This window comes from Centrocercus urophasianus, unplaced genomic scaffold (assembly GCF_019232065.1).
Source record: "Centrocercus urophasianus isolate 14NV4802_14NV808 unplaced genomic scaffold, USGS_Curo_1.0 seq_20, whole genome shotgun sequence".
NCBI lineage: Eukaryota > Metazoa > Chordata > Aves > Galliformes > Phasianidae > Centrocercus > Centrocercus urophasianus.
This window is the reverse complement of record NW_024884756.1, coordinates 16647305-16674903: the sequence shown is the minus strand read 5'-3', so window position 1 is coordinate 16674903 and position 27599 is coordinate 16647305. Positions and strand designations below refer to the sequence as shown.

Genomic DNA, 27599 nt, shown 5'->3' with positions numbered 1-27599 from the left:
TCAAGATAAAGATGCTGCTTTACAAAGTAAACTGAAATCTACTTGAAAACAGCAGACACACAAAAAGCAACAACAAAATCCTCTTTCCTGTCCATGTTGATAAAAATGCTGTTACAAGCAGAGTTAGAACCAAATTCTGATAATAAAACATACAGCAGAATGAAAAAAGGCGGCTTGTAGTTCCACTCAGCAATGACAGCCAGGGATGTCTCAGAGCATTCTGGGCAACCACCAGTGTCAGTCTACCAAAATCGTTTGGCTGTTCTCTCCGGCTGGCCCTGTAGAGAGGAATGTACCACCAGCACCTGCAGGCAGCTCCTGAATTGAAATTTAATTCTGTCCACCACAAATGGACCGTAATATCCCTTATGGAAAACAATACAAGCCCAAGATGAAGCAAGATCACCACACATTTTGGTGAAGACAAACATCTTAAACTAAATTAAAAACAAGACTGTATAAAAACCTGACACAAGAGCAAAGCCAGATCTGAATCACTTGCAAATAGGGGATCAAAACTCGGAACTCTGACCAGGGAAAATGGCAGAGAGGAATTGAGATGCTCACTTTCATAGCAACACAGGACAAAAGCACATCAGCTTTTCTACTACTAATTTGGAAAATGCTGTGAAGACTTAAATGTTTTCTTGCCACTATGGATCTGTATATGTGACAAGGAGATCATATGTCAGGGGATTCCAGATTTTAATTCAGCATTAGCTTGACAAAAAAAAGTAAACTGAAGAAGTCAATGACTACAAGGGCAGAAGGATCAGGATGACCGCCGGAGTTATCTGCTGGCATTAAGTCAGGCTGTAGAACAAACATAGAGAAAGGTTTAAAGATCAAGACAGTCACTGGGAAGGCCAGCAAGCAATGAGCAACAAAAAGGGGAGCTGAGGCAAAAGAAATCAAAGCCTGCAGACAGACAAAATAAATAGATACAACAGTTGCAGAACATACATTAGCTATCAAATAACATTTGGCAAGCTGAGTTCCACATGAGAAATCCAGCTGGGAACAGAGACAGAGTTCTGATGGAAATAGAAGAGGTGATGGAAGACAGAAGCTGCAGAGGGAACGTAAGCTCTGCGGACACCTGCAAGATAAGATGATCTGAAAAACTGACCCCAACAAGAAAAGGGTGATTTGTCAAAGTACACTTCTGTACAAGCAAGACAAAAAAAAACACCCATCCAACTCATGGAGGAGAAACAATTGCTTTTCTGTTCTACAACTGAACTATGAGTAGAAATTGGCAGAAACAAAACAGCGTGGCAGGGAAGAAGAAAATACCAGGTAGTAACACAAGAAAGACACAAACGCAGACAAAGAGATACTGAAGATCAAACTAAGTCATCAAAACATACAGAAGACCGGAGGAAAAAAGAAAGAAAAAAAGATCTACAGATGGGAGTGAGGATTCAAGGACCAGAAATTCCAACATGTTCTTTCTCTTGGCGGTTCTGAGAAATTGAAGATTTTAAAAACTTTTCAAAAGCCATCTGTTAAGTGCTTCATTCCCATTGCTGAAAAGCCTTCTGTGTCTGCAAGTTAGGCTCCTCTATCATGATTTAAATGCATTACTTCAACCAGGTGCATACACTGGGAATACACATTCCCTATTTCTTTACAGCAGCCTTTACATACTCACATCCTTTTATTCTTTTTTTTTTTTCCCTTTATTTTGAGCTTTCTTTGTAGGTCACATATTACACTTCAACTTTGAAACTCTTAGTTTCTAAACTTCCAACCATTGTCAGTGCTTTTTTCTGGTCTCTCTCCAGTTGGTCTACATATTCCTGGAAGCATGGAGGACCCAGTCCACTCCTCAGAGATCCCAATAAAAAGGCCTTATGAGCATTAAAAAATAAAAAGACCCTAAAGGATTAACTCTCGCATTTTTAGACAATTATCCTGTTTATAAAACCCAGTACACTTGCTATTTTTGTGAAAGCACTGCAACATTATCACATGCTCAGTTGCTAACTTTTTGTATGACCCCACATGACAGGTTATCCTTCATGCTGTATTTGCATAGCTGATTATTCTGCATAAAATTCCTTTCCTCAGAAGTAGCACCCTAGTCCTTTTTTACCTAATGATTTTTTCTATTTCTTGAGATGCTCCTAAATTCTAATTTTGATCTCTGCATACCTGGACATTTCCTAGTTTGGGGTCATCTACAGATTTAACAAGAACGCTCGTCATCCATCTCATTAATGGAAATACATAACAGTATTCAACCAGCAGCTGCTTCTGTAGATCTCATAATGAGATATTCTTCCATTTGGAAAGTGAACCACTGATAACTATGCTCTGTGTACTATCTTCCAACCAATCTTTCACACTTAAACTTTCATTAGTTTCTATTTAGCCAGCATTTCCTATACTGTTTATGAAAATGCTGTCAGGCCTTCAAGTCTTTAAAACCTTAATAAAAAATCACAATACACAGTTTAGTATGTTTCTTCACAATGTGTGAGACCATTAAATTCATCATAGACAAAATAATTGATTCATCTGAAAATTTAGTCTCCCTAAATTCACACTGTTGACTGGGTTGCTTCAAGATGATTAAAAACAACTGAATCATTCCAACATTCTACTTGAAATTAACACAAAATTCACCGACTTAGAAATTACTCGTTTCTTCTTTCCTCCTTATGGTTACCGTTTGTCTTTCAAAGCCTCACCCACAATCCACAAGCTATATAAATTGACAACAAATTGAGTAATGATTTTTTTCTTCTTAGGATGTTCTACTAGTACCATTAGTTTTAGCTTACGTGTTGGGGTGAGAGAGGAAAATTTAACTTATTGAGCACAGTTCTACATGACACAGTCCACAGGTGATGGCCTTCCATTCCATTTTATTAGCATCTACAGACTCCACAAAGACCAAGTCCCACTACAGCACTACGCCTACACATACAGACATATGTATAGATAGGTATAGATAGAAAGAAAGAAAATTGCACTGCCTGAATAAGCTTTCTATATTTATATTATCAACAAATATTGAAACAGGGAGAATGATTAATGCAATGTACGTAATAATACATCACAAAAAGGTCAGTGATAGAAGTTAAGAATGGGAAACAAAGCACAAGCCACAATCCTGTACTTCACTGCAGTGGACTAACATGCTGTAACTATCACTGTTACCCTGCCTTTTTTTTTTTTTTTTTTTTCTTCCTTTTTTTTAAATGTATCTCTTTCTTCTTGCCCTACATGAAAAGAAAGGAAGACTAAACTGGGAAATATTAAAGAACAAAAAAGTACTTTCTTCCCTATCGTGACAGTTTGCTTTTTATGAAGAAGAAAGACTAACCAAAGGTTTTGGAGTACCTATTACTGACCTAGACAATCACATTTCAAATCAACAGTGACATTTAGGAGTTTATTCCATTTTATTTGCAGTTCCCAGATAGTCAGGAGGAACACAGCAATCCTTAGATTTGGAAAGGCCCTTTCCCCTCTCCTACCCTCACCAGAAAGGACTTCACAGCAACACTAAGAGCAAACACAGGTCCCACACGCTGGGCTGCTCCCTAGTCAGGAGCCTCCTCCCAGCACATCACGACAGGACCTGAGGACGGTCAAAACTTCATTTATTCTGTGCATACTGAATGCTTTAAGTTCTTTAATCTCTTACGCCTTCCCATATTCCCTTTAGTACCCTGCCTCCATACCATTCACTGAGCCCAGAAGAACCTCCAGAGACCAACGTGGAGGACTGATCTCACATCAGATGGCACTTCAATCCCGAACATCCCTCGAGCCTTAAACCAAGAAGTAGAAGAGTCCTTAAAATTCTTTTCTACAACATTTTCAGGGTCTCAAGGCACATCCTGTGATCTCAGGAATCATATGACAGAACCGTTATAAAAAGTATTTCATCTTACCAGATCCGGATTCCACACTTTTTAACTTAATATTCAATTTCAACTGATAATATCTCAAGAAAAGAAGTTTCTGACCTGCACTGTCATTTGACGTTTATTCAGATATTTTCATAACCTTCCTTAATGCTCTCCCTTCAAACGTAAGTAATTCCAGGCTCTCTGCCTCATGCGTGTCAAAGCCAGTTTTTCCATGGCCTTGATCTTCATCAGTGCTGCTATTCTACAATCCCTCTAATTCTAAAAGTCATTTGGTAGATGGGATGACCAGTATTCCATCTACTATTTCAATTCAGGTCACATCCCAGATTCTAAAGAAACATGGTTTCAGTTGGTTTTGTTTGTTTTATAATCTAGATTTAGATTCTTATCCTATTCCTCATCTATTCAAACATTACACCTGTTTTCCTGTTACCAGAGCACACAGAGCAGGAGTTCTACCAGCACTACCTGCCATTTATCAGTGAAAACAATCTGGCAGAACGCCATGTTAGGAGGATGGGAGAACTTACTTGTTTACTCCCCCACCTCTTTTCTTTCAGGTTAGGCCAATCCACGTGTCCAAGAATCTTTCACAACTGCTTGCATCAACATAATGGAAGGATGGTGCAGGAACAGCTGAAGACAGGATGCCTTAAGTTAGCCCATCACCCAAGTAAGAGCAAAACTACATAGCCAGACTCAGACAGAAATTTCAGTGCTTACTACTGGAGAATGCTAGTGTATAAGTAGTCTTGGCTCAAAATTATACCATACGAGATCACAAAATAGATTCTTCAAGGCAGAAAATATTAGTTGACAGGAAAAAAAAAAAATAATAAAAAAAAATCATGGAAATTCTTGTGAAAGCAATTAGTGTCCTCAGAATATGATTTTGCTAACAGATTGCCTAATATAGGTTGTCTAGTATAGTACAGCATTTCATCTGCTCTAGACATTGTACACCTGCAGGTATTCACTGTTCTTCGGTACATTAAAAACACACGAGGACACAACATCTCACCTGCAGCTTTATGCTACTGACCACTCTGTGAACACATTTTATATCAAGACTTGGATTAACCAACATAGACATCATTTAGTTGGTTTGGGTTTGCAAGATGCTAGCACTAGAAAGAAATAATAACAGAACATGATATTACCTGTAAACAGAATACGGACAACAGTTAATGGACAAAATATTTTCTAACTAGGTGAAATAAAGACTGCATAACAGAAAAACCAAGTTGATGATCTCTAAAATCAAGTCTGAATTTAAACATATTAAGACAGCAGAGCAGAGTGAGAAAGAGAAAAAAAATTCAGCATGATTTCTGCTGCCAATAAAGCTTCCAGTAAGAAGAGACTTTCAGTATCTTACAAAACTCTTTCTAATGAAAAGTCAACCAAGGTAACTCTATTTTAAACATCTGTAAGGAGAATCATTCATGAAGAGTAAAGATCTTGAAATTCATTTTAAAACATGCCTTTCTGATCCACTGCTCAAAACTTCAGCAGTACCTCTTTATCTATACTATGGGCCCCCAAAATGGTCAAAATCAATTACGACTTACAAAATAATGGGAACGGTACCACTCTGCTGCTGTAGCACCTGCTGGCATGTGAAAAGCTTACAGTCTGTGGTTCTTCCTTGGCCTGCCAATTTTGAAAATTATTTCCGTCCTAACCCTAAAAAAGACATAGCTGTTGCTGTCAGTAAGCATCAAGCACAGTGAAGACAAAACTACTGATGAAACTGCACAACAACACAGGCTGGAACAAATTGTGCGCACCATGTTTCACGGTTACAGGCATAACGGGCTCCACTTGCAGCCAATACACTTTGGAGTGAAAACAAGCATTTAGAAATTCCTACCCTCTAATTATTTCTGCTATCATTGCTAAAATACAGATTTTTTTTTTTTAACAATTCTCTTAAAAATTCTAACACAGTAGTTAAAAAAAAATGCCCAAACTACAGCAAAATCTCAGTCACAGGACATATGTGTAAGAGAGTGATGACTGAAGAACTATTACAGATCAGCAGAATTGATCCCTATTCTGTTGACAGGTTTACTTCTCCTCTTGACAGGGATTCTTACATCACATGGAACACTGTATCTTAAGGGTCATGTATGAAAAGGATAGAAGAATTTATATCAGAATTATATTTATATTTATATTCAGAGTCTCAAAATATGAAATCCCACAAAGAGGAGTCGTAAGACCTGTAGAAACAGAATACTTGGTCAAAAGAACATGTGATGTCCTAACAAAAGGAACTTTACATGCAAGGTATGATCTAAACATCCGAAATTTATTATATTCTTCAGTTCTTCTACGCTGCGTGCACACATGCATACATACAAATACAACGCCATAATCTCAAGCAAGTAAGTATGATCTACATAAAACCCCCATGTAATAAAATAAATACATACTAACACTTTAAATAAGACTCTAAAACCTAAAGATCAATTGGGGATATATTCCACTAATGCTAATTAAAAATCTGCACTCAGTAGCATAGACTACAGCATGTTACTTTTGGTTTTCACAAATGTAGAACAACAATTAAATAAAATCTAAACAAACTGCCTCAGAATATTCCTCTCTATTTCTCTTAATGAAATATGTTCTCCTGCTCACACATGATCAAGTGAGATCAAGAGAACTTCCCTGCACCTCCAATATTCATCTTTATGACCTTCTTAACTGCGAGGCCTCTCCATATCACAGAATACCAGATTACAGGAATGCTCTCTTCCTCTCTCCAGTTGTCAAAAACTGAGTAAGCATTAAAACTGCAAGATCCAAACAATAACACAACTAGAGTATTAGATTCAAAATAATGAAACCTGTTTATCCTTGTTTTCTGCACGCACACAGCCTTCACCACATACTAGGTCTACACTCTCCCTACTTGATAAATCAGAAATCAACTTTTTCATTTATCCGGAGAAAAAGCAGCATCTAAGCTCTCAGTACAGCAATGAATGAATTAGTTAGTAGAATGTTTAATATTCACACTATAGCAGCTCCAATAACACAGTGCTTAATTTCAGACACCCATGCCTAACCTCACTCTGCTCCCCACATAGTTAATGAAGCAGGAGACTCTTTCGAGGGCAATTCAGAGCACTTACATTAGGGAGCCAGGTCTCACATTCTCCTTAAGGCATCTTTTCTCTCCTTCTCTAACTTCTCATAGCTACAAACTAACCCTGACCCTAGGTGACCTTAGGTGACCAAATTATGTGGTGTGTCCCAATGTCATCTCCTGCTGACATACTTCCCACCAAGTACTCCCTAGTAAATACAACAACAGATACTGAAGTGTCCTAAGAACATCATGTTCAAATAAAACACTAAATGAGGTAGGGATTTTCAAAGTGTGCTGAGATCAGCTGAAAAGCAGCCACGGAAATATTCAATTCTACAGACATGGTATGTTTACATATTTCAACTACGGTGAGAAGAAAAAAATCCTCAATGAAAACATAGTTGAATGCTAACTTTGACTTTTCAGAAGCAGGATTAAGTACATGGATCATTGTCTGAAGTTACACTTTATCTGACAGACTGTAAAGGATCTCTTAGACACAATTTTTCCAGCTGCAAATAGAATTACGTTTGTAAGAATTCTGTGAATGGTTGTATACAAAACATCTTTATTTTGCTAACATAAAACTGAAACTTGACTGATAAACCCACTGCTTTACCTGTCTTCATTTTCTTATTGATTACAGAATCAGAACACATTGAACAGCCCCAGTCATTTTAACAACAAAGGAGTCTGACTCAAAGAATTTCCACCTCTAAGTTACAGCTCTGTGTGGCATGCTTGGCCCTTACAAATACTAGCACTAACAATAACAAAATCAAAAAGCAAGACCTGTAGTGCAAAAACTACTCCAATCTTTGTGACTTGGCCCCGAAACCAATTCTCAAAGGAAAGCTAGGAACATCTGCCCAAAACCAAGCTACTTCATGTTTCGTTTCTTCTGACTACGAGAAAGGCTCCATGTGCAGTGGCATACATGATAGTTGTCAACATAAATGAAAATGTTCATGAATAAAAAACAGGCTGTATAAAGAGCTAATTATAATATTACTATCAATTGCTAGTTTGCACTTGCAAATCTTTCATATCGTACAAATGCATTGTTTTTGACATTTCTCTGTAGCTAAACATCACATCATTTCACTTTTTCAAAGTAGTTCAAGTATGCATAGGATATGCTATAAGGAATGCATCTACAGTTACAATGATAGTCAAAGCCTATGATAAGCGTGTAATCATTAAACACTAACTTAAAGCTGTTGGCTCCCAAGTGAAAAAATCTACACCACCGGTAGCCTACCCAAGCTGATTTTTATCTTCTGTACAGACACTCTTTCTATCCAAAACAGCAAACAAAAATGTCTCACCTGATGATGCATTTGAAGGCTAAAATAACAGACACACCATTTGCTTACTACTAGCTAAACTATTTATACCAGTCACCTACACTTTTAGCATGTGACATGCATGAAAAGATTAAGCAATCGATTAAAAGCACCCTCCTACTTTAATGACCAAATGATCATTATTATTTCCTATTTTAGAAATGTCGCAGAATTTAAATTTGGAAAAAGCCTGCTCAAAAGGCAAAAGCCCAAGTAAGCAATATTTGGCTAAAAACAGGCCTAGCTAAAAGGAAGAACACTAAAGAATTCTAGTGGGCTGTTATTCTGGGACACTATAGCCAGTTCATTTCTCCACCAAACTGTAACTTAACAGACAAAGCTATTTTAGACTTAGTTTTGTTGAGCAATAATACCATCAAAAAAGAAACAATCACAGAAAATAACCTCAGTAAATACAAGAAATTTGGTTTAAAGGAAAAAATAAAGCAGGCCCTGATAAATTCATTTTCATTGATACAACATCTTTTCTACGCAGGAGGAATACATGTATGAAATATTTGATATGGTGCTGTATGTGAAGCCCCTCATTCACTCCATAAAGAGGTAGAAGCGGATATGCACAGACTGTATAGAGCAATGCACAGGATATGCTGAGAACAAATAAGCTTTTAGGGATATCTAAGAAATGAAGAAGGAATCTTAAGAAACTAATTAAGTTTCTTAAGGATCAAACTTACATAGATCTTGCTTAATGCCCACATTTATGGCCTTGACACAAACACTAGTTGCACACTACATTTGCTGCAAGCAAGAAACACTCCTCAAGAAAAGTTATCATCATAGTCAATTGGGAGTAGCAAAGTAGGGGGACCATGATATTTCAGTCTTCTTCAGAACAACTCTGAGTCATCAATAACAATGCAACACAGAAAAGGCAAATGTAATCTACAGATCCTACTGGAAACAATTCCTTTTAACTGGATGCGTTATATCTGTATCTCCATGTACCCATGAGTACCACGTGTGGATGTGGTCAGCTAAATTCACAGAAACATTATCTATTTTCAGAATAGGTCAAAGATTATCAGAGAAACGCAATCTCACATAAATGACAGAAACAGAATTGACAACGTAGGCACAGGAGGCAAACCTCAGTTAAGTAAGATCCTACTTAATCTACAGGACAAAGGTACCAGATCCTCCAAAGAAAAAAGCTAGCCATGGAAAAAATGTAGGCTGGAAATTAGCAGAACATTTTCAAAGCAGGACAGCAGTGATGTTCTGTGAACAGCCACTCAGTACTAAGTGCAAAACAATCAGCTACTGTTAAAAAAATCTTAATTTATGAAAGTCATTATTACATTGTATAGCTACCAACAATAACTGGTCCTGTTCTGAAGGCAGAGGGATTACAGTAATTTAGGGATTACCATATAGTTACAAGGAAGCACTACACTTCATGAATTCAGAAGTACATAAATGCTATGCACAAATGCAAAAGTGGGACAAATAGGTCTCAGTCTTGTATAAATCAAGTTCCTACAGGTTTTGTAAAAACTAATGCCTCCACGAGGAACCAGCATGAAGAATTCCACCACCACTTATTTGATCTAGCTAGAGCTAGCCAGTTGGCCAAAAGAGGTAGGCTGGCAGGCTGAATACCACACACAAAGTCCTCGCTAGCCAAATGAACATGATGCTACGTGCTGCTCAGTGCAATGTGCCTTTTTTAAAGAACAAGTATAAATCACCGTCATAAAGAAACAAGACTCAAACTCAAGAAAAACTAGACTCCATGAGCTCTGCTCTTTCCAAAAGTGCAAGAGAAGTCAAAGCTACGTCATAATACTCTCAGATCATGAATAGGTTGGTGTAGATCCAAGCACAACTCAAAGAGTGTAAACAAGGCAGAAGCGACTACAGTACTTGCATCACAGCTTTGCAGTGAGTTATTTCAAAATTTGGGCAAGGTACAAATTTTTTAAATAGCACTAATGAGAACACGGGACAACATTTTCCAATTGGTCAAATGAAGAACATGATTACTTAAAGATATGTGGAAAAATACAATTTACTTACTTGTCATCACAGATGGAAATCTAAACGAGGCAAAAATGGTTCTAAGCAGGCATTACAACTTATCGGATACATACAGCGATATCTGTTTCAAAGAAACATTTACTGGAAGTCCTTCAGAAGAGTCTAAGAAAGCTCAGAATTTATTGCATTTCTGAAATCACCATTTATCCAATGAAGTCTTCTCTTTTCATAGGCAAAGGACAAAAAATAAGAACCTAAAAACAGCAGACTGAAACATGGTAAAGTTAACAACCATCACGTTGTTCCTAGAAAGAGAAGTTCCTCTCAGAAGCAGCTGCTGCTGGTATTTCTCCAGTGGGTTCATACAGTTCTTACACATTGCATGGGCACATGCGTATGTATAACACCCAAAGAGACATGCCAGGACTGCAGCAGACTAAAAATAACATGTCCTTAGTTTGCTATTTACCACAGAGAAACCATACATTACACATCAGTCAGAAAGATACTGTTTAAATGAAAATAATATGACGCATAGAACTTCACAGAAATAAAATGCCTAAAACGGAAGTCCTTCTCCAGCTTTACAGCAGTTACAAAATAGCATGCAGTAACCGTTTATGGAAAAGGCTTTTAGCAAATCTGTGCAGAACTTGTATGTTGCAATTTTCAAAAAAGCACGACACTACAAATGCACTCCATTCATTCAAAAGCAACTCATACCCAGTACTACAGAAGCTGAAGGTACTGCTCAATGCAGTGATTCATAGTTCTTCTAATAGAAAGATTCAGCAGTTTCCAATCGAGACCTTTATTCCCTCTCTGAATAAATGATGCCTGAAATTTTTATTCTTGTTCTAATGGAATTTCAATGGCCTTCAGTGCAAATCTACTGGAAATTTTCGCATATTAAGTGGAAAAAATTAAATGATGTTAACCACATTTTAATGTGATTAAGGCTGACAGGGTCATTATTTCTGCTAATCACTCAGTTTTAAAAGCTCAAACAAAACTTTGTAACAGCCAGTGTTTTTCCTATTTTTCTGTATGTCTACTGTAGTTGAGAATTAAAGCCACTACAGAATATGAAATTGTATATATCTTGAAAAAGACTTTGTTTGCTCCAATTTGCACACGGACTTCATTATAATTAACCTTAAGAATTAAAAAAAAAAAAAAAAAAAAAAAAGAAAGAAAGAAGGGAGGAAATCAATCTTACAATGCGTATTTCCACTGCTTCTTTTGTCTTCCTCAATCAAGAGGCAAGAGAATAAACGTAGCTTTTCCAGCAGTTCCTATTAGCTACTAAAAATGAGAAAATATTTCTGGCATGTCTTTACAATGAAACAAATGGTACATGCAATCATCCAAATATTTTTTTTGAAAGTGTCCGTTGGGCCCTGCAATTTGAAGCTCTGTTTGCTACCATTTAGGTCAGAATAAGCTATAAAACAAGCATTAAAAAAAAACTTTAAAAACAGAGGCATGAGGCAATTATGAAAAGCAAACAGTGCACAGATTTCAGTGTCTGGCAGTTTCCTCCAATGGACAACAAATGATGGAACAGAAAGCACAGGCTTTGCGGCAGTGACTGGCTCGGTTGTGAGCCTCAGGGCCTGGTGGGCAATGCCATGCTTCTGCTGGAAGACCTGCCAGCCCCTGCGAGCGCTAGGCCATAGCAGACTCGAGGCAACCAAGGAAGGCAGCAGGGCTACAGTAAAACCAGGCACTCATCTGTCTCCTCAGCACTACTGCTGGGATAGCTGTTGGAGGTTTAGTCTTTCTCTATGGTTGGGGAGTTATGTTTGGCTTGGATTTTAGGTTGTTTTCTTGCAGGATCAGTATTTTCTGTAAAGTGAACCAATGTAATTAATTGGTTACTGTCTGCTTAATAATTACTATGGCCCTCTTGGGATACTCATTCTCAGAAGACCCGTACATCTCATGCCAACCTCTCACAAAAAAAACAAAACACAGCTTGATGTGGCCATGTTATCTCTCTGTTCACAAAATAAAGGCGGAGGAGGAGGGGAAGGGGCAGAAAGCATTTTAGCATCCGGCTTACTTTTTTTCCCTCTATGGAAGTGACTGTTTATATTTATGTTACTTTAGAAGAGAATGAAAGTTCGAGACTGACTCACATAGATCATTTCCATCTGGTTTAATAGATACATTTCAACCTTACCGAATCATTAAAAACAAAAGCAATATTGCAGCAGTTTCTTCAATTACAAAAAATAAGTATAAAAAATAACAAACAAGATTGTTACCTTCTTAACATTGAGGTACATTAAATTTATCTGAAAATTTATTTCCTTCTCATTCCTTGGAAAGCATATAACCACATATACAGCAATTTTCACATCTGCTTCAAAATTTCAGAGAAAAAAAATAGGTAAGGTAAAACACAGTAATTCACCACACAAGAATTTACTTCTACCTTCATACCTAGCATGTACTCCTAGCTTCGTATTTCAATACCCAGCAGCCTTTTTTTCCTAAAGAACATTTGTTCTCTCCCTGAACAATTCCTATAACAAGAAAAATATTTCAAATGATGTTAGATCAGTTACAACCATGACACAAACTACGTTAATATCAATATCATATTTTCATCTGGAGTCCATGATGTTCTCAAAAAGCAACATTACTGGCATTGCATTGTTGGACCTTCTAGCTTTAGTGTGATGCTATGCGCCAGTGCATCAACCAACAACCTCACAGAATTCTTGAGCTGATCTAAGAAGGGACCCTGCTGAATGTCCTAATGCATCTTATTGTGAATCTTCAGCAAATAAAACTTCATGTATGAGCTCATGATGTGCTTTGCTGCTGGAAAGTCACAGACTCTGTGGGAAGCTTTTTATCTTCCCAGCAGTAAGTTCTCTGAGAACATCAGTGCAGCTACTGTAGTTACCTGTAGATTACTTGTATTTTCTCACATCTGTGTCCAGCAATCTAAACCATGATGATAAAGGGTCATTAGGTTTTGAGTGAGGAAGGGGATGGACTAGACAATTTGCTCTGATAAGCTCCTTGTTGCGAGCTCCAGTTTAGAATGTGAAATGCAGGGTAGGTACGTTCAGTGCTCAAAAACCAGCTCACTCAGAACACCAATTAAAAATCATACTCATGCCATCTGAAACTGTATCAACACATCTCATCTGAAATTTTTATATTTATAATATTGCAGTAAAATAATTCTGACATGGTAAAAAGGACACCAACTGTCTATTAGCCACAAAAGAATTCAGGTACAATTACTGAGATAACTGCTGTTTGGAGCACAGCAAAGCAATTTCCCACAGTGGGACTTACAGTTCAATTTACCAGTTGGGCAAATATTTTGTGCTCTGTAGTGGTCCACAGAGTTAACAGTTACCTGTAACATTTGAGCAGTGTTTTACTTGGAGAAAACTTTCTTCAACCAAAACAGGTGTTTCAACTTTACCTGTTCTCAAGAGCTACATATTTTTTTTCTGATGTGATTCTAAGAGTCACTTTAAGGCTTTTGAATTAACGTGTAATACAAACTCATGAAAGAGCCAGTGGACCTACTTTTCCACTTCACACTGCTCACAATAAGGTCTTTTACGTTATAGGCTACTTGGAAGAGGCATGAGAACAAGCACAAGGTCACCTGTAAGATTACAATAGCCCTCAAGTGAACTTTTTTTCTTTAAAGAGCGTTCTTAATTCAGTAAAATAATAAAGAAGATCATTTGAGCTAAACAGTACTGCCACAGGGAGACATACAGCCAACAAACAGAAGAAGGTTGTGTTTTTACATGTAACAAAACGAAATCATACCATGAATACAATATGCAATGAATGAGAACACCCACTGACTTGCTCAGTGCTAGAGGTTTAAGAGTTATTTAAGATTCATACAATGAAATTATGTGTCAAGTTCCAGAGAGCAACATGGTATTATACTAGGCAATAGATAAATACACAGAGAGAAAAAGGAGCCCTTGAACATTTGGTCAACATGCAAGCCACTGGAGGAAAATGACCAAAACAAAAACAAAAACAAACAAACAAACAAACAAACAAACAAACAAAAAAAGTATGAAAAATGCAGCTACTACACTCGGTGCATCTCAAAATCAAAGGTTAAAACAATTACCATTCAAACACTAACTCATCAGTTCAGATAGTTCAAAGGGGTTGTTCTACACTGCCCTCGCAGAGATGACGATATCCTGCTATGTTGCTTTTGAATCTTAATTTCAAGTTAGTGATGAAAAGACTGCTATTTTACACAAAACATTAGGTCTATTTCAAAGCAGGATATTAGTAACAGTGCATTCTCATCATAGATTTTCCACAGAGATTCAAAGTTAGCACTTGAAAAAGAGTTTTAAATTTGGTCAGTTACTTTTATCTCATACATACACCTCTGCTGGCTTTATTTTCTGCAGCACTAGCTACATACACCACACTTGTTTTTCTTTACCATTACACAGCCTCTAGTGAAAATGCAATGTTTAGGGAACTAGCATTAGCAGTCTGCATCATCATAGAAAATGAATCCTTAATAATTATTCATACACCAAGTAACTGTAAACCCAAATCATTTCAGAAGACCTGAATGTGTCAAGAACTTTGACAATTATGACTGGAGCCAGGAAACTGTAGCACTGCAGAATTTCTTATGAATTTTTCTAGTTACTTTTTATAAATGCTGTCCTAGATGACAGCTTAATGTGTACCACATGCAATATTTATTCTTCTTCAGTGTCAGACTGTCTAGCCATCCAAGGGAATACAAAGAATGTCACTTATTAGGATAAAAGCACAAGGAAGGTAATCAAGGACATATGTAACATCAGCCAATCATGCCCTATTTCAACATCCTATTCCATTCATAACAGTTCAACAATTATTTGCTTACTGATAACTTGCTTTCAGGCTGTTTGTGTTCCCCATAATGGTGGTTTGCATTTATTTTACTCTTTAGAATTGGACACTTGCTGTGCCATGCATGTTTGTCAAAACTTTATATCTTCTGTCAGAAATAGCTTTAGCATATCAAATCATTTCTATGTCAGAAATCACTAACAGAACAATCTAGTTACCTTCCATGTCGAAAGGGCACTAACACAACTAGAAATCACACATAAAAGGACACTGCAAGACAGACAACTAACATTTTTTTCTTTAATATACTTTGAGCTTGGTGGAAAAACCTGATGAAGACTTTGACCAAAATGGAAAAAATAATTCAAAAATATACTGTCTAAGCATAAAGGCATTAACTATTTTTTAAAGTTGCATAACTAAATGCCATCCTAGGTCTCCACACCTCTTCCACAATACTTATAGTTACATCACAGGACACCTATATGCAATAATTGTAGACATCAGCTGATTCCAATCTGACGGATGTGAGTTCTGAAAAGTAATTAATTAAGATAAATAGAGACAGGCAGATAGAGGGAGCCAAAGACAAACATTTACCCTTCATAAAGTTATTTTAAAATAATAATAATTTAAAAAATCCTATAGGAAACCAAACACGCATGCACTTACGCACACACTTCATTAATCTGAGTATCTTGGAACAGAAAGATTTCATTAAATAAAAACAGGTATGGATTTAATGAGCACATGAAATAAAACAAGCTGGGAGAACCATCACATGTTTTAGATCCACAACATTTTGTAGGCTTTCAATGTATTAGGTGTTAAGATTTTCTTTTTATTATTATTATTTTTAAATAAAAGCCATTTGTTCGGACTTAGATTCACTTTAACTTCAGAAGTGTAACACTGTGCCTGTGTAAGAAAACAAGAGTGAAACTTGATACAAGGTGAATCTGATCTTTTCATTGTTCAACTCAATGAAGTACAAAACCAGCACATGCAATTACTTTCTTCCACTTATTTATCTTTTAAATATCTCTTCAGACTTCGGTAATTATTGCCCGAGCACAATAAATCCCAAACTTCATCATAATTATTGTGAATTCAGTAAGGAGCTATGGTCAGATGATAATAACAGATAATACAATGCCCATCCAAATATACTGTTTGATAGTTTTTACACTAAGACTGTATAAGCTATGAATCTTCATTTCCAATGTAAGCATGAAGCAGCACCTATTCTCCATTTTAAAACAAGAATATATAAAATCAGTGACTACCAACATTTTAGCATCAGACATTATTATAAGTCATTACAGAAAACTCAAGTTGAGAAAATGAAATACTCTGCAAAAACTTTAGAAGTAATCCTTGGTGGTAAAAACAATCAGTTAAAAGCAAACTGATACTCCTATACATAATGCATAAAATAGAGCTATAAATAATCATAAAATAAAGAACATAAAGCATCAGATTTTCAATAACAACTGTAAATGAAAAAAAAAGTCATCAACTGTAAAAACAAAGAATTTATATATTAGAGCAAAAAGTGAACTTGGAAAATAGGTGCCTAAGCCCCAGCAGACCATATTTCTCAGGCATAAAAGGATTTCTCCTTAGACATCATTTTTCTATTTAAAATAAATTATTTTTCACTGACTAACATTTCCATTTAGTTTTTTGCAGTAAATAAGAGGAATATTCCTTAAATTCTCTCCCAGAGAATGAGGATGTCACAGATCAGTCACAAGAGAAAATTTCAAGATGAGCAATATTCCCAGAAAGCATAAATACCTCAGATACCTAAAATGCAGCAAGATAAAGAATGGTGAATGAAATAAATTTCATTTCAATGATAAGAACTTAATGAGATTAACAGAACTCTGCAGCACATAATGGCAACAAATGTTTGAAAATGTGATCCAGACAGACCAATTCAGTTAGCAGAATAGTAGAGGTATGAACACATACACTTGTCTGCACATTAGATGCATTAACATTGAGTAACAGTTTATAAAAAGAAAGTAGCTTACTAATTTGGACATTGTTTAAGAGATAATATTGTAATAGTACTGATAGCCATATCAAATTCAAATTTTTCCATATAAAGTTTTAAAGAGGTAATACACATAGTTGTCTTGTTACTTCAGAATAGGAAACATTATTATCAGAGGTTCCTTTACTTAGAAGTATTTGAAAGTGAAAGCTCACATGCTAGCTAACACATCCTTTTCTACCATGAGAACGAATGACTGTCTTATTTCTCAAAAAAAAAAAGAAGAAAAAACAACCCAAAAAACAACAAGCCACCTTACGAGAAGCAAGGAGGTATCACACAAGAAATGAGAGGTACTCCATTTGCTCCCCTAGCACAGCACAAGGACCTCTCTACAGTCACTCAAAAGCCCCTTTCTCCACTTTCCAACTTCTCAACTGGACTCGCACAGAAATAAACAGTGGCAGGTTTTATGTGTCATGACAGATTTAACAGTATTAATAACCCAACAGATGTTGAAAATGGGGTACACACACCCCAAGCATCTATTTTTTTTATTTTTCATATAACCCTATGTTTTCTGGATGACAAAGACTTGCTAACAATGCTCATTCATTCTGAAAGGCACATGGCTCAGTACATTTATTAATAATAAGTAACTTTTATGAGCACACAATCACTATCAACATAAATAAACCCTCCCTGTTCTTTGTAAAGATGATCTTGCACATCTCTATTAGTTGATTTATGAGGAGGAAAAAAAACACAAATATCCTTTAATTACAAAATCATGAAAAAATAAAAAAGCTTCTCTAGGATAAGACCTGTTTATTGTTCATTAGCAGGATAAATTCAAGCTAGTCTTCTAGTTCAGTATACAGACTTGTTTCTTATGCAGCTTTTCCCCTTCCCCATATCGTTTTTTTTTTTTTTTTTACAAAAACATGTTTTCTCTTTTAGTTTATCCATTTCAATGTTTAAGTTAACATTAGTTGACTTCTCTGCCTCTGAACACTATGGTAGAGATGTCTTCTCCCACAAGCAGAAGCTAGACTGAATGTAATAACGTAAGCCAACAATGAGAGAGCTGTGAAGCTAGAAATCTCAGCATAGATCCTATGAAAACACATCAAGCTACTGAAAATTCCTAAACTTGCCAGTCAAAGGTAACATAGGTTGCTTGACTGTATATTGTCAAAAGCTATGCTCTACACCGCCGTAACATACAGAAAATGAATTTAAGACACGAGAATTCCTACAAAGTATGTATGAAAAAGCTAGGGATGTCAGCATGGAGCAGCACACTGGTCAGCCAGCCAAGCCAGTATTACCACGTGCCATTCTGTGGAAGTCCCTCTCTTCACTGCATAATGAATGAAGCAAAGTTGCATAATTCATGGATTTGAAACCGACTGCCACATCAATCTCTACTGCTTCTTACCCTGCAATAGTTTGGTTAGCACTATCATTAGTTGTTTTGCTTGTTGAAAGCTATCACCTGCCGCTAAAGATTCTACCTATGAAAATGCAAGCATCTAAATAAAATACCACACAAGTTACCTGAATGTCAGAATTGCCATGTCAGACTCAAAAAGTATCATCACCAGGCAGCAATTCCTAGGACTACACAAGCCAACAGCAAAACTGCTGGAGTGCCTGAACTCAAAGCTGCAGTTCGTCAACATACAGTGTCTACAGAGCTGTGTATGATGAGCTCATAAATTATGGCAATGACAGCTAAAAAAAAGATTCTAACAAACACTTAAAAAATCATCTGGAGAGAGAACAAGAAAAAGAACAGAAGATGGGAAGCAAAGCTGAGTTCTTCAAAAGATGACTTGGGATGACATGCAGCTGGTAAGGCAGGGCTCCTAATAGAGCAACAAAGTTGAAAAGCTGTTACGGATGTTTTGACTGAGCACAGCTTTACTGGTATGAAGCATCCATCATTAAGTAGCTCATTGGCATTACCCTGGTAGCACAATCATCATGAAGCACACAAATGTGCTCGGAGCATGTGTGGGAATCGCTGGGAGGGAATGCAGGCAGGTTTTGCCATGCCGGGCAGGCATTTGGAGCTGTGGCCTGTTGGGCTGACACCTACACTGCAGAAAGAACTCTTCATGGCAATGGTCACCCTGCAGCATTTAATTAGTTGTAGGAACAGCTTCAAGCTACCCCCATCTGCCTAGGACTGGCCTGCCCAAGAACAGAGATGTTCCTAGGCACCAATACCTATTTTACCTATTCAAAGACTCAAAATATCCCAGGTAAATCGCTGAGGCCTTACTTCCTCTCTTCACAGACTCTGCTGGAGCTATTTATAACTGCCACATTGTAGCCAGGTGGGCTGAAAGTTTGGAAAGCAGCTTCACCATACAGTACTGACCATTTTTAAAACAACCCAGAAACATTTTCTTTGAAAAGCTTTACTTAGGAGCTTAGGAGCCAAGACTTCACATTTGACACAGAGCAAACTCATTACTGCAAATAAAACATTGCACTTCCATTAAACCCCATCCAGACACGGCAACTTTCACAATCTACAAAAAACAGAAATTCACATTCTCAAGAGTGGCTGCCCAAATCAGCACTGCACAGTCTCAAAGATTGATCCTTGTTACATGGCCCATGGTATTGCATGTAGCTAGAGCAGAACTAGGCTTTTTCTGCCTCACTTGGGCACCAAGGGTGATGGCATGCACGAGTGCTGAGAGTAGGGAATCCATCTCCTCCTGCGCTCAGACACAGGTCTCCAACTCCTGCTGTTACCTAACAATATGCATTCACATTCAGAAAGACAACAGGACAGACACAGCAAAGCAGAACCCGGTAAAGAGGACTGGACTGGAACTAAGCCAATGAGAATGGGATGAAACCAAAGAAAAGGGAGGGATGACCTAGGAATGATTTAAGGGGTACATATCTGCTAGAAAGATGATGGGGAAAAAATCTGGGACACGTAGAACAACTGAAGGAAAAGTATCTGCAATTGGGTAAGACAGAGAAGCAAGAAGTCAACTGGGAATGTCAGGCAAAGATGCTGGAAAGAAAAGAGACTGCAATTAGGTTGATGTGTGAGAAATTAATTTGTATTCATTAATCTGTATGAGCCATAATAAGGAGTAACTGTTCATTAAGCTAACAGCACACACCATTCCCTACTAACATAGGTAAGTGCTCTATGGAAAACATACACAATCCCCCTGTTAAAATAAATAAACAAACAAAACCAAAACAACTTCAAACATGAAAAGTCTTCTGTCTCACTTCTGTCTCACTGCAACAGAAAGCCTCAATCCTGATCTCGTTAACGGATGTCTTCTGACTTTAGCACTGGTACATGCAGAATTCCATTTATGCACAAATAAGAAGCCAAATATTAATAATTTTTAAAACATTTCAGTTCTCAGGGAGGAACAAGAAGTGCTAGATATTAAAAAAAAATAATATTTTCAGCATAGAAGAGAACCTTAAACGATTTAGCAGCTGTACCCAAGCAATCACTCAATACCACAAAGACATTACCGTTCAGTCTGTGATTTAAGGAATTCTGCATCTTCAAAAATGTTACGAATACACATTATCTACTTAAACATCATGACTTTGTAACCTATAGCACATTTAAATATTCACTTAGTATCAGAAAACAAACCTAATTCAGACGCTGAAGATACTGAAAACAGCATTCTGCACTGACTCAGGTAACTTGCTACACCATCAATGCACTGATGTTTGCAAATACTGCTCTAAAGGGTGGAGCTGGTTTAAAACCTTATCCACCACAAACTGATGCATCTCTATTTCCCTCTGCACTGAAGATGTTCATTACTTACAATATTTCCCCTTCTAGAAAGGAACTATTTTTAGATATTTGGTTCAAATAGCTTTTTGTTAGTTTCTAGCAAAATTTGCAAAGTTCATGTACAAAGGCTGCTCCAAAAGTAATGCCTTCCATTTTATTACGTTTGTCTACAATATCAGAGGTGGATGTTGGTGATACGGCAGTAGAAACTGAACATTCCCAACAATACACAACTACACACTGTAGCTGTGTGACAGATGGCAGCAAAGGAGCAGTCCGACAAAATGGTGTCTGACATGGAAGTGCAGATGAAACAAAGGTTTGTCACTGAATTCCTCTGTGTGGAAAAAACTGACACCCACTGACATTCATTGATGCTCGCTGAATATTTATGGACAACAGTGGATGTGAAGACATGAAAAACCTTCTGAATAGCATTTCTCCTCTCACAGTCCTCTTGCTCCAAGCCCTCTGCATTCTATCAGTGCATGAAGTTGCCCTGCCGTTCTGCTAAGATGGTGAAAACACACCTATTGGAAAACCTTCTTTTCTAGATAGTCTAAAAGTGAAAGAGTGAAGCAGATAAATCCATACGCAGGCCCATTGGGTCTTCCTTGTACTTTACCCTTGATGTTTCTTTCTTAATGTCAGACTCTTTTTTTTGTTATATTTAGAACATCTGAAGCAATATGGAAAAGATGAATAGAAAAGGATTATTCATTCTCATACTACAAGATCTAAGGAGCATCAAATGAAATTATGATGTGGCAGACCCAAAACAAGCATAAGGAAGTACTTCTCCATATCGCACATAGTTAAACTGTGGAAGTCCTTGCTCCAGGATATTGGGAAGCCGAAAGTACACTTAGGTTCAAAAGGTCAATGGCTAAATTCATAGAATAAAAAACAGTCAAATTATCTACCACAAGTATATTATTATACCTGGCTTAATCAGTTCTACACTAACACTGCAAGAAGTTGGGCACATACACTCATATACTCTGTTTAGTTTTCCTATAGTCTTCCCTGGACATCTGCTAGAGGCCTGTCAGAAACACGATACCAGAAGAGATAAGTGCGCCATCTGACCTAATTATGGCTTTTCCAGACTAAGACCATAAAAAAATCCTACAAGAATTAACAGGAAAGAGGCTACTTATTAGACAAACACACCTTTTCAAACATCAAGAGTCAGATATGTGAAGAGAGTTATCCTATTCCATCAGTACCCATCCAAAGACACACTGTTCAAAAAAACTTAATTGGGATACTGTACAGATTCCCAATTTCATAATTGATACTATAAAATCTTTAACACCATAATCAGCTCTAAGCTGCAATAGTCTGAAAAAAATCACTTGTTTATATCAGAGGTGTTGAGTCAAAAAAAAAATCAGTGTATGCAACCCTGACACACAACATTGTTCCTGGCACCTGCTGCGAAGAATCATTCCAAAATCCTGCAGTGAACAGTGTGCTAAGCATTACCCTCTGCATATGCTTATTAATTAGGTCAACATATTTCATAATTGGATTCTACAGTATGACCTCTTTAAGCAAGACTAAAATGCAAACTTTTATCTAGGTGAAGACTGCTAAGTCTCGTGTCCTGGATGTATGTGACATTTTGTAACTCAGAAAGCAGCTCCAACTGTAAATGAATGGACCTTTTTAGAACGCTTTCATGATTGAACTCAAATATTTCACATTAAGATGGTAGTATACCCATACAAAAATCATTCCAAATTATTAAAAAATGGGCTTAAGTATTCACTAAGATCACAGCACTACGTGCAATATGTAGTAAGAATGGTTTCAGTGGATTCCTCTATACAACATCACGATTACTGTCATCTGATCATAACACAAGTGCGGCTAACGCAGCTGCCATGTCAGCTTCTCTTCAGGGGCCAGGTCTTAATCATAAATCAACAGAATGACTAATTCAACATTGTTAAAACCAGCAAGTAGCTGCTTGGAGCCATTCCAGTTTTTACATCTTTCGAAAGGTCAATACACCTACTCAGAGACACAATAGTCCTATCTTTCACTATGTTTTCTTCTCTTCTAGGATTGAAAAATAACATGTTAGCACTTAAATGTAAGTATGTTTTAACTAACAATTAAAATGCTCATTAATTCTGAAAGAGTGACCCAGTAAAACAAAGACAGTTTTAGTTCTCCTTTCATACCCACAATTGAAAAGCCTCTTTGCTGTTTTAAATACTTTAATAGTTGTAAAAGTCTCACGAAAACATTTTACTGCTGAGCACTTCCTGCGTTACCCTTACTTTTGTTACAGCGATATTACAAATTAAGCTCAGAAATAAACTTCTTCAAGTTGAATGACTAGTCTATATGTGGCTTACATTTCAATATGTACCTCTGCCCCCAAAATAATAACAAAAATCACAAATTAAGTGGCATCTAACAGCAAAATATATCGTAATCATTTACATCTGCTTACACCACACAAATGGCAAAAGCCTACCGTTAGCATCCTTCATAGAAAAAAATTATTCTGCTCTTAAATATAAAAGCTTTGCTGCATAAACAAGAGGATTTAAAGCTGTAGCAGAGTGGCTGAATGAAGGAAAATGGCAATCTTTCTGGTTCTTGTAGATGCCTTTCCCTATCACACAATGTTTCCCACTCATAAATACATGACAAATACTTCCTCAATCATTTTTTACGAGCAGGGATGCACAGGGGGTAGTCAATGGCTAGCTTGAGGGAAAATAGGAACAGCAGGAGGCAGAAACTGTACTGAAAATGGCTATGTGGTAAATTCTCTTCTGGAACATCACTCAGCTACCCAGGCTTTGATCTTTCAGCTACAATTACACTAACATCCATGAGACCTGGGCATATTTTTTTAAACTAAATTATTAATTGTAATGGAAACAGTTAAACCATTTCATTGTATGACTCCTCAATTCAACAGTCTGATTTATTTTTTTTTTGTACAAATTAAAAATCGTAATTTATACAAAGATATGCTTTCAATTGGGTTTAACTATGTCATCATCACAACTAGTCTCACAAAAAACATGGGGTGACTGGCGACAGCTAAATCACAGACTGGCGTCTCCTAAGTAGTCTGTCTACCATTAGAGTCTGGGAAATGGTATTTACTGTACAATTAGAGCCAGTGAGCTCTACCTGTAATCATCCAAATACAGGTGTGAGGATCCCTTTCGGACAAGGAAACCGATGCATCCATTTTCACATAAACTTCCACATCTGTACTGTTACAGCAAACCTCAGGAAACCTCAACATTTGCATTCAGAAAAAAACATCACCTGACAATAACAGAATGAGTACTACTACCATGACTTTAAAGACTTTCTTGGATAGAAACAGTTTTAATGTTCAAATATTCCTACCTACAAAATATTCAAAGAACGAATAAACCAATTTAATAATTATAAAATCCAACCAAACATGAAAAACTTTAATTATTACACTGGTTATCAAGTTCAATCCAAAAGTCTGTTTTTTGGGGGCTGAGATTGGATGCCATTGAAAAGATTAAATTTTGTTCTTAAATACTAACACAAAATGTCTTGGAGTATCAAAAGGACAGTTTTAGTTGCAGTAATTTCACAGAATTTATTCTAATGATTTATTGGAGTTAACCATCTGACATTAATTATTGTTTTGGCTTCCAGTCTATGAATGTTTATTTTTCAGTTTAAAGCCTTCTCACTCTTTGATATCATATGGAAATGAGAATTTTTAATGGAAAATTGAAACCATGTGCATCTAAGTACTTAATGAAGTACAGGGAGAAACAGAGGGTGTACTTTAGGAGAATTCAGATATTCCGCTTTGGATACTTCTGATTTGTTTGGATGAGCTACACACATATATCTGTTCACAAACATGCGTTCGTGCATCTTCGAAGTATTTCACAAGCGTTTAAAGATCTGAGAACTAAAAAAAGGCTTGTTTGCTTTTTGAATAAAACATGCTGCAACTGATTTTTTTTTCAGAGTATACTATTTAATCTGTTCTTTCCTCCACAAACTAAATATTTATCCCATCTAGAGCTTCCTATGACGTGCTAAATGTACTTCTCAACAGTGGATTTCCACCATATCTATCTACCATGCTAGCCCCGAATCTTCATCCACCTCACTGAATGCCTGATAAATACATGATGGTTGATAAATCAATTTAAGTCACATCGATGTCAGAAATATGTGAAAAAATTCCTGTGCTGTCCATGACATTAAAGATCATCAAGACAGGCCTATAAACTGTAAGTGAAGTGTGAGCAGTAGCAATGAAACCAGACAACAGCAAACAGAAGTGGACTGTTAAAATGTTCAATTTTGCCCATTTGAAAGCTTTCTGTGCAACTGACATAGCATTAGTCCTCTGGCATTCAATTCATTCTCTTGGAATGAAAGAGATGGTGCTCAGATGATCAGAATAATACATGATAACAACACATGCTTATTTGAATTAGTAGTTCTAAATCAAATATTTTCTTCACAGCTAATGGATTCACATAAAAATATTAAGAAGGAAAATATACTTTTTCTATTCTATACTTTCATTCATAGTTTTACCACATGCACTGTACTCAAGCAGCATGACAGTGGGAGCATAACAAACAACAGAAGTGTAGCACCAGTTTTCATTCCTATTTGAATAAATATATTTCGACTTTAAAGAGCAAGGAATTGTTCACCGTTGAACAAAATGGGACACAGAAACACATATTTAGACATGTAACTGAACATACTTACCATTTGTTTTTCTTCCTAATGTAGTCTTTTTCAGAGAGGTTAACCAAATAGATCATGGGTTTTGATGTGAAAAACAAATGTTTGTTCAAAACATCAATCTAGAAGTAAAAATGTAAGAGGAGAAATTTAATAACAAGTTATATCAAATCGAGTTACATTAAGGACTATTTTCCTCATGGCATTTCTGAGAAGGCAACACAAAATCTAGTGAGTAGATCACACTGAAAAACAGAATTGGCAACAAATTTAATGTTCAGTACACTGTGGATATGAATTCTACAAAAAAAAAACTGAAAAAAGACAGTAACATGTTGCAAAATTAGAAGATAGTTCATGGGATAATACTTATAGCCTACCTCTTTGTCATTCCAATCATGATAGAAGCGGACAGCCTTCTTTTCATCTATTACCCAGGTTTTGATTTTGCACATTACATCCTATGAAAAACAAAAAAAAAAAAAATCAAAGTCAAAACTCATCTGGACATCAAACAATTCTGTTCCATAAGCAAGGCACATACAGATTAAAATTCAGCATGAACGTGCTAATTTAAAATTAGACAATATACCTTAAACACATTTTTTACCATCTCAAAAAAATAAAACTTCCTGTTTCAAGAGACATTAAAGACAAATAGCAATTACTAAAGCAATACAAATCCCATCAACAGAAAGTTAAATACATGAGATCCAAGTATCATCTCCTGCCACCAGGAAAATTAGCAGAACTCATAAAACGTATGTAAAAATCAGTACATTTTAGATTGCTTTTCAAACTCAGTAAGACGCGACATTTCAGCATCCAGCGGGAGAGACCACGCACAATATAAACATGCCATTAAGAAAAGGGAATGGGTGGGAAAAAAACACTGCAAATCTATTTTTTAAATTGCTCACCAAAGAAATTGAGCCTATTATTGATGATCCACCCTTCAAAAAATTAATTCAAATGGCCAGAGCCCTTTTTATTCCGCATTAATTTTTCGCCAACACCTTCTCCCTCCCCCCCAAAATGAAACCTGCCAAAGCTTCCATTACACAATGGCAAGAGCCTTGCTCTGGTGACCTCCAACCAGCTGCATTCACTTTCAGAACATCTCTCTCCGCAGGAAATCTAAAGGCCTTTTAGTTAGCAAGCTAGTGTGCATTCAGAAGGAGTAACTGCAGGAAGAGCCCAATGTGCTTTGTTTCTCTGGCCTTTCTTCACAGAAAGATTAATCATCTGTGAAATGGAAACGGCAAACAGCAAGTGACACAAACTGAACCCTTCAAGCCTTTCCTCATCAGTTTTGTGGTGCTGAATCTGAAAGCTGCGTGTGGCACGGCTCTCCTTACAGGCAGGTGTTAATAAAAGGCTCTCGGGTCTGAAAGGTCACCCTTGGCTCTTCTAGGAGTAGTACATTTCTGAGTCGTCGATTTTTCTGAGAGATAATTTATGATCATGCTTTAAATAATGCTTTTTTTTTGTTGTTATAATTGACACAACTGAGAATTAGGGTATTTAAAACACAAAGAACCATTCCGTGAACCATTGAGCGCACAACATTTTTTACACTTAGTGCTAGGCGGCTGAGGCACATTATAAACAACCACAAATAACATCAGTATTTACTACAGCCTTTTCTAGTCGAGCAGTTGCTGCAGTGAAAAACAAAGACAAAGCTCTTCGAAATCTTCAGATCCTGATTTGAAACCCTCCAGGAACAGGACTCCCCACAGATTTTAACAAGGAAGGGGCACGCTAAAACTTTTAATGAAATCTAACATGTTCTGACGAAGAATAATCACTTTTACTCTCCTATAACTGAATTTCACTCATAAACGTTTAAAAGTGGCTA

At 36.7% G+C, this 27599-nt stretch overlaps 1 protein-coding gene across 1 annotated transcript in view; it reads right to left on the bottom strand.

The window, feature by feature from the left end:
* Positions 1-27599, bottom strand: part of OLA1 (Obg like ATPase 1) — an 86311-nt gene that overhangs the window by 10700 nt on the left and 48012 nt on the right. The window contains exons 6-7 of the mRNA XM_042822357.1: positions 26119-26199; positions 25763-25860 (exon numbers count right to left, since the gene is read on the bottom strand). Of these exons, the coding sequence (XP_042678291.1) occupies positions 25763-25860; positions 26119-26199 (179 nt within the window). The remainder of the gene's footprint in view (positions 1-25762; positions 25861-26118; positions 26200-27599) is intronic.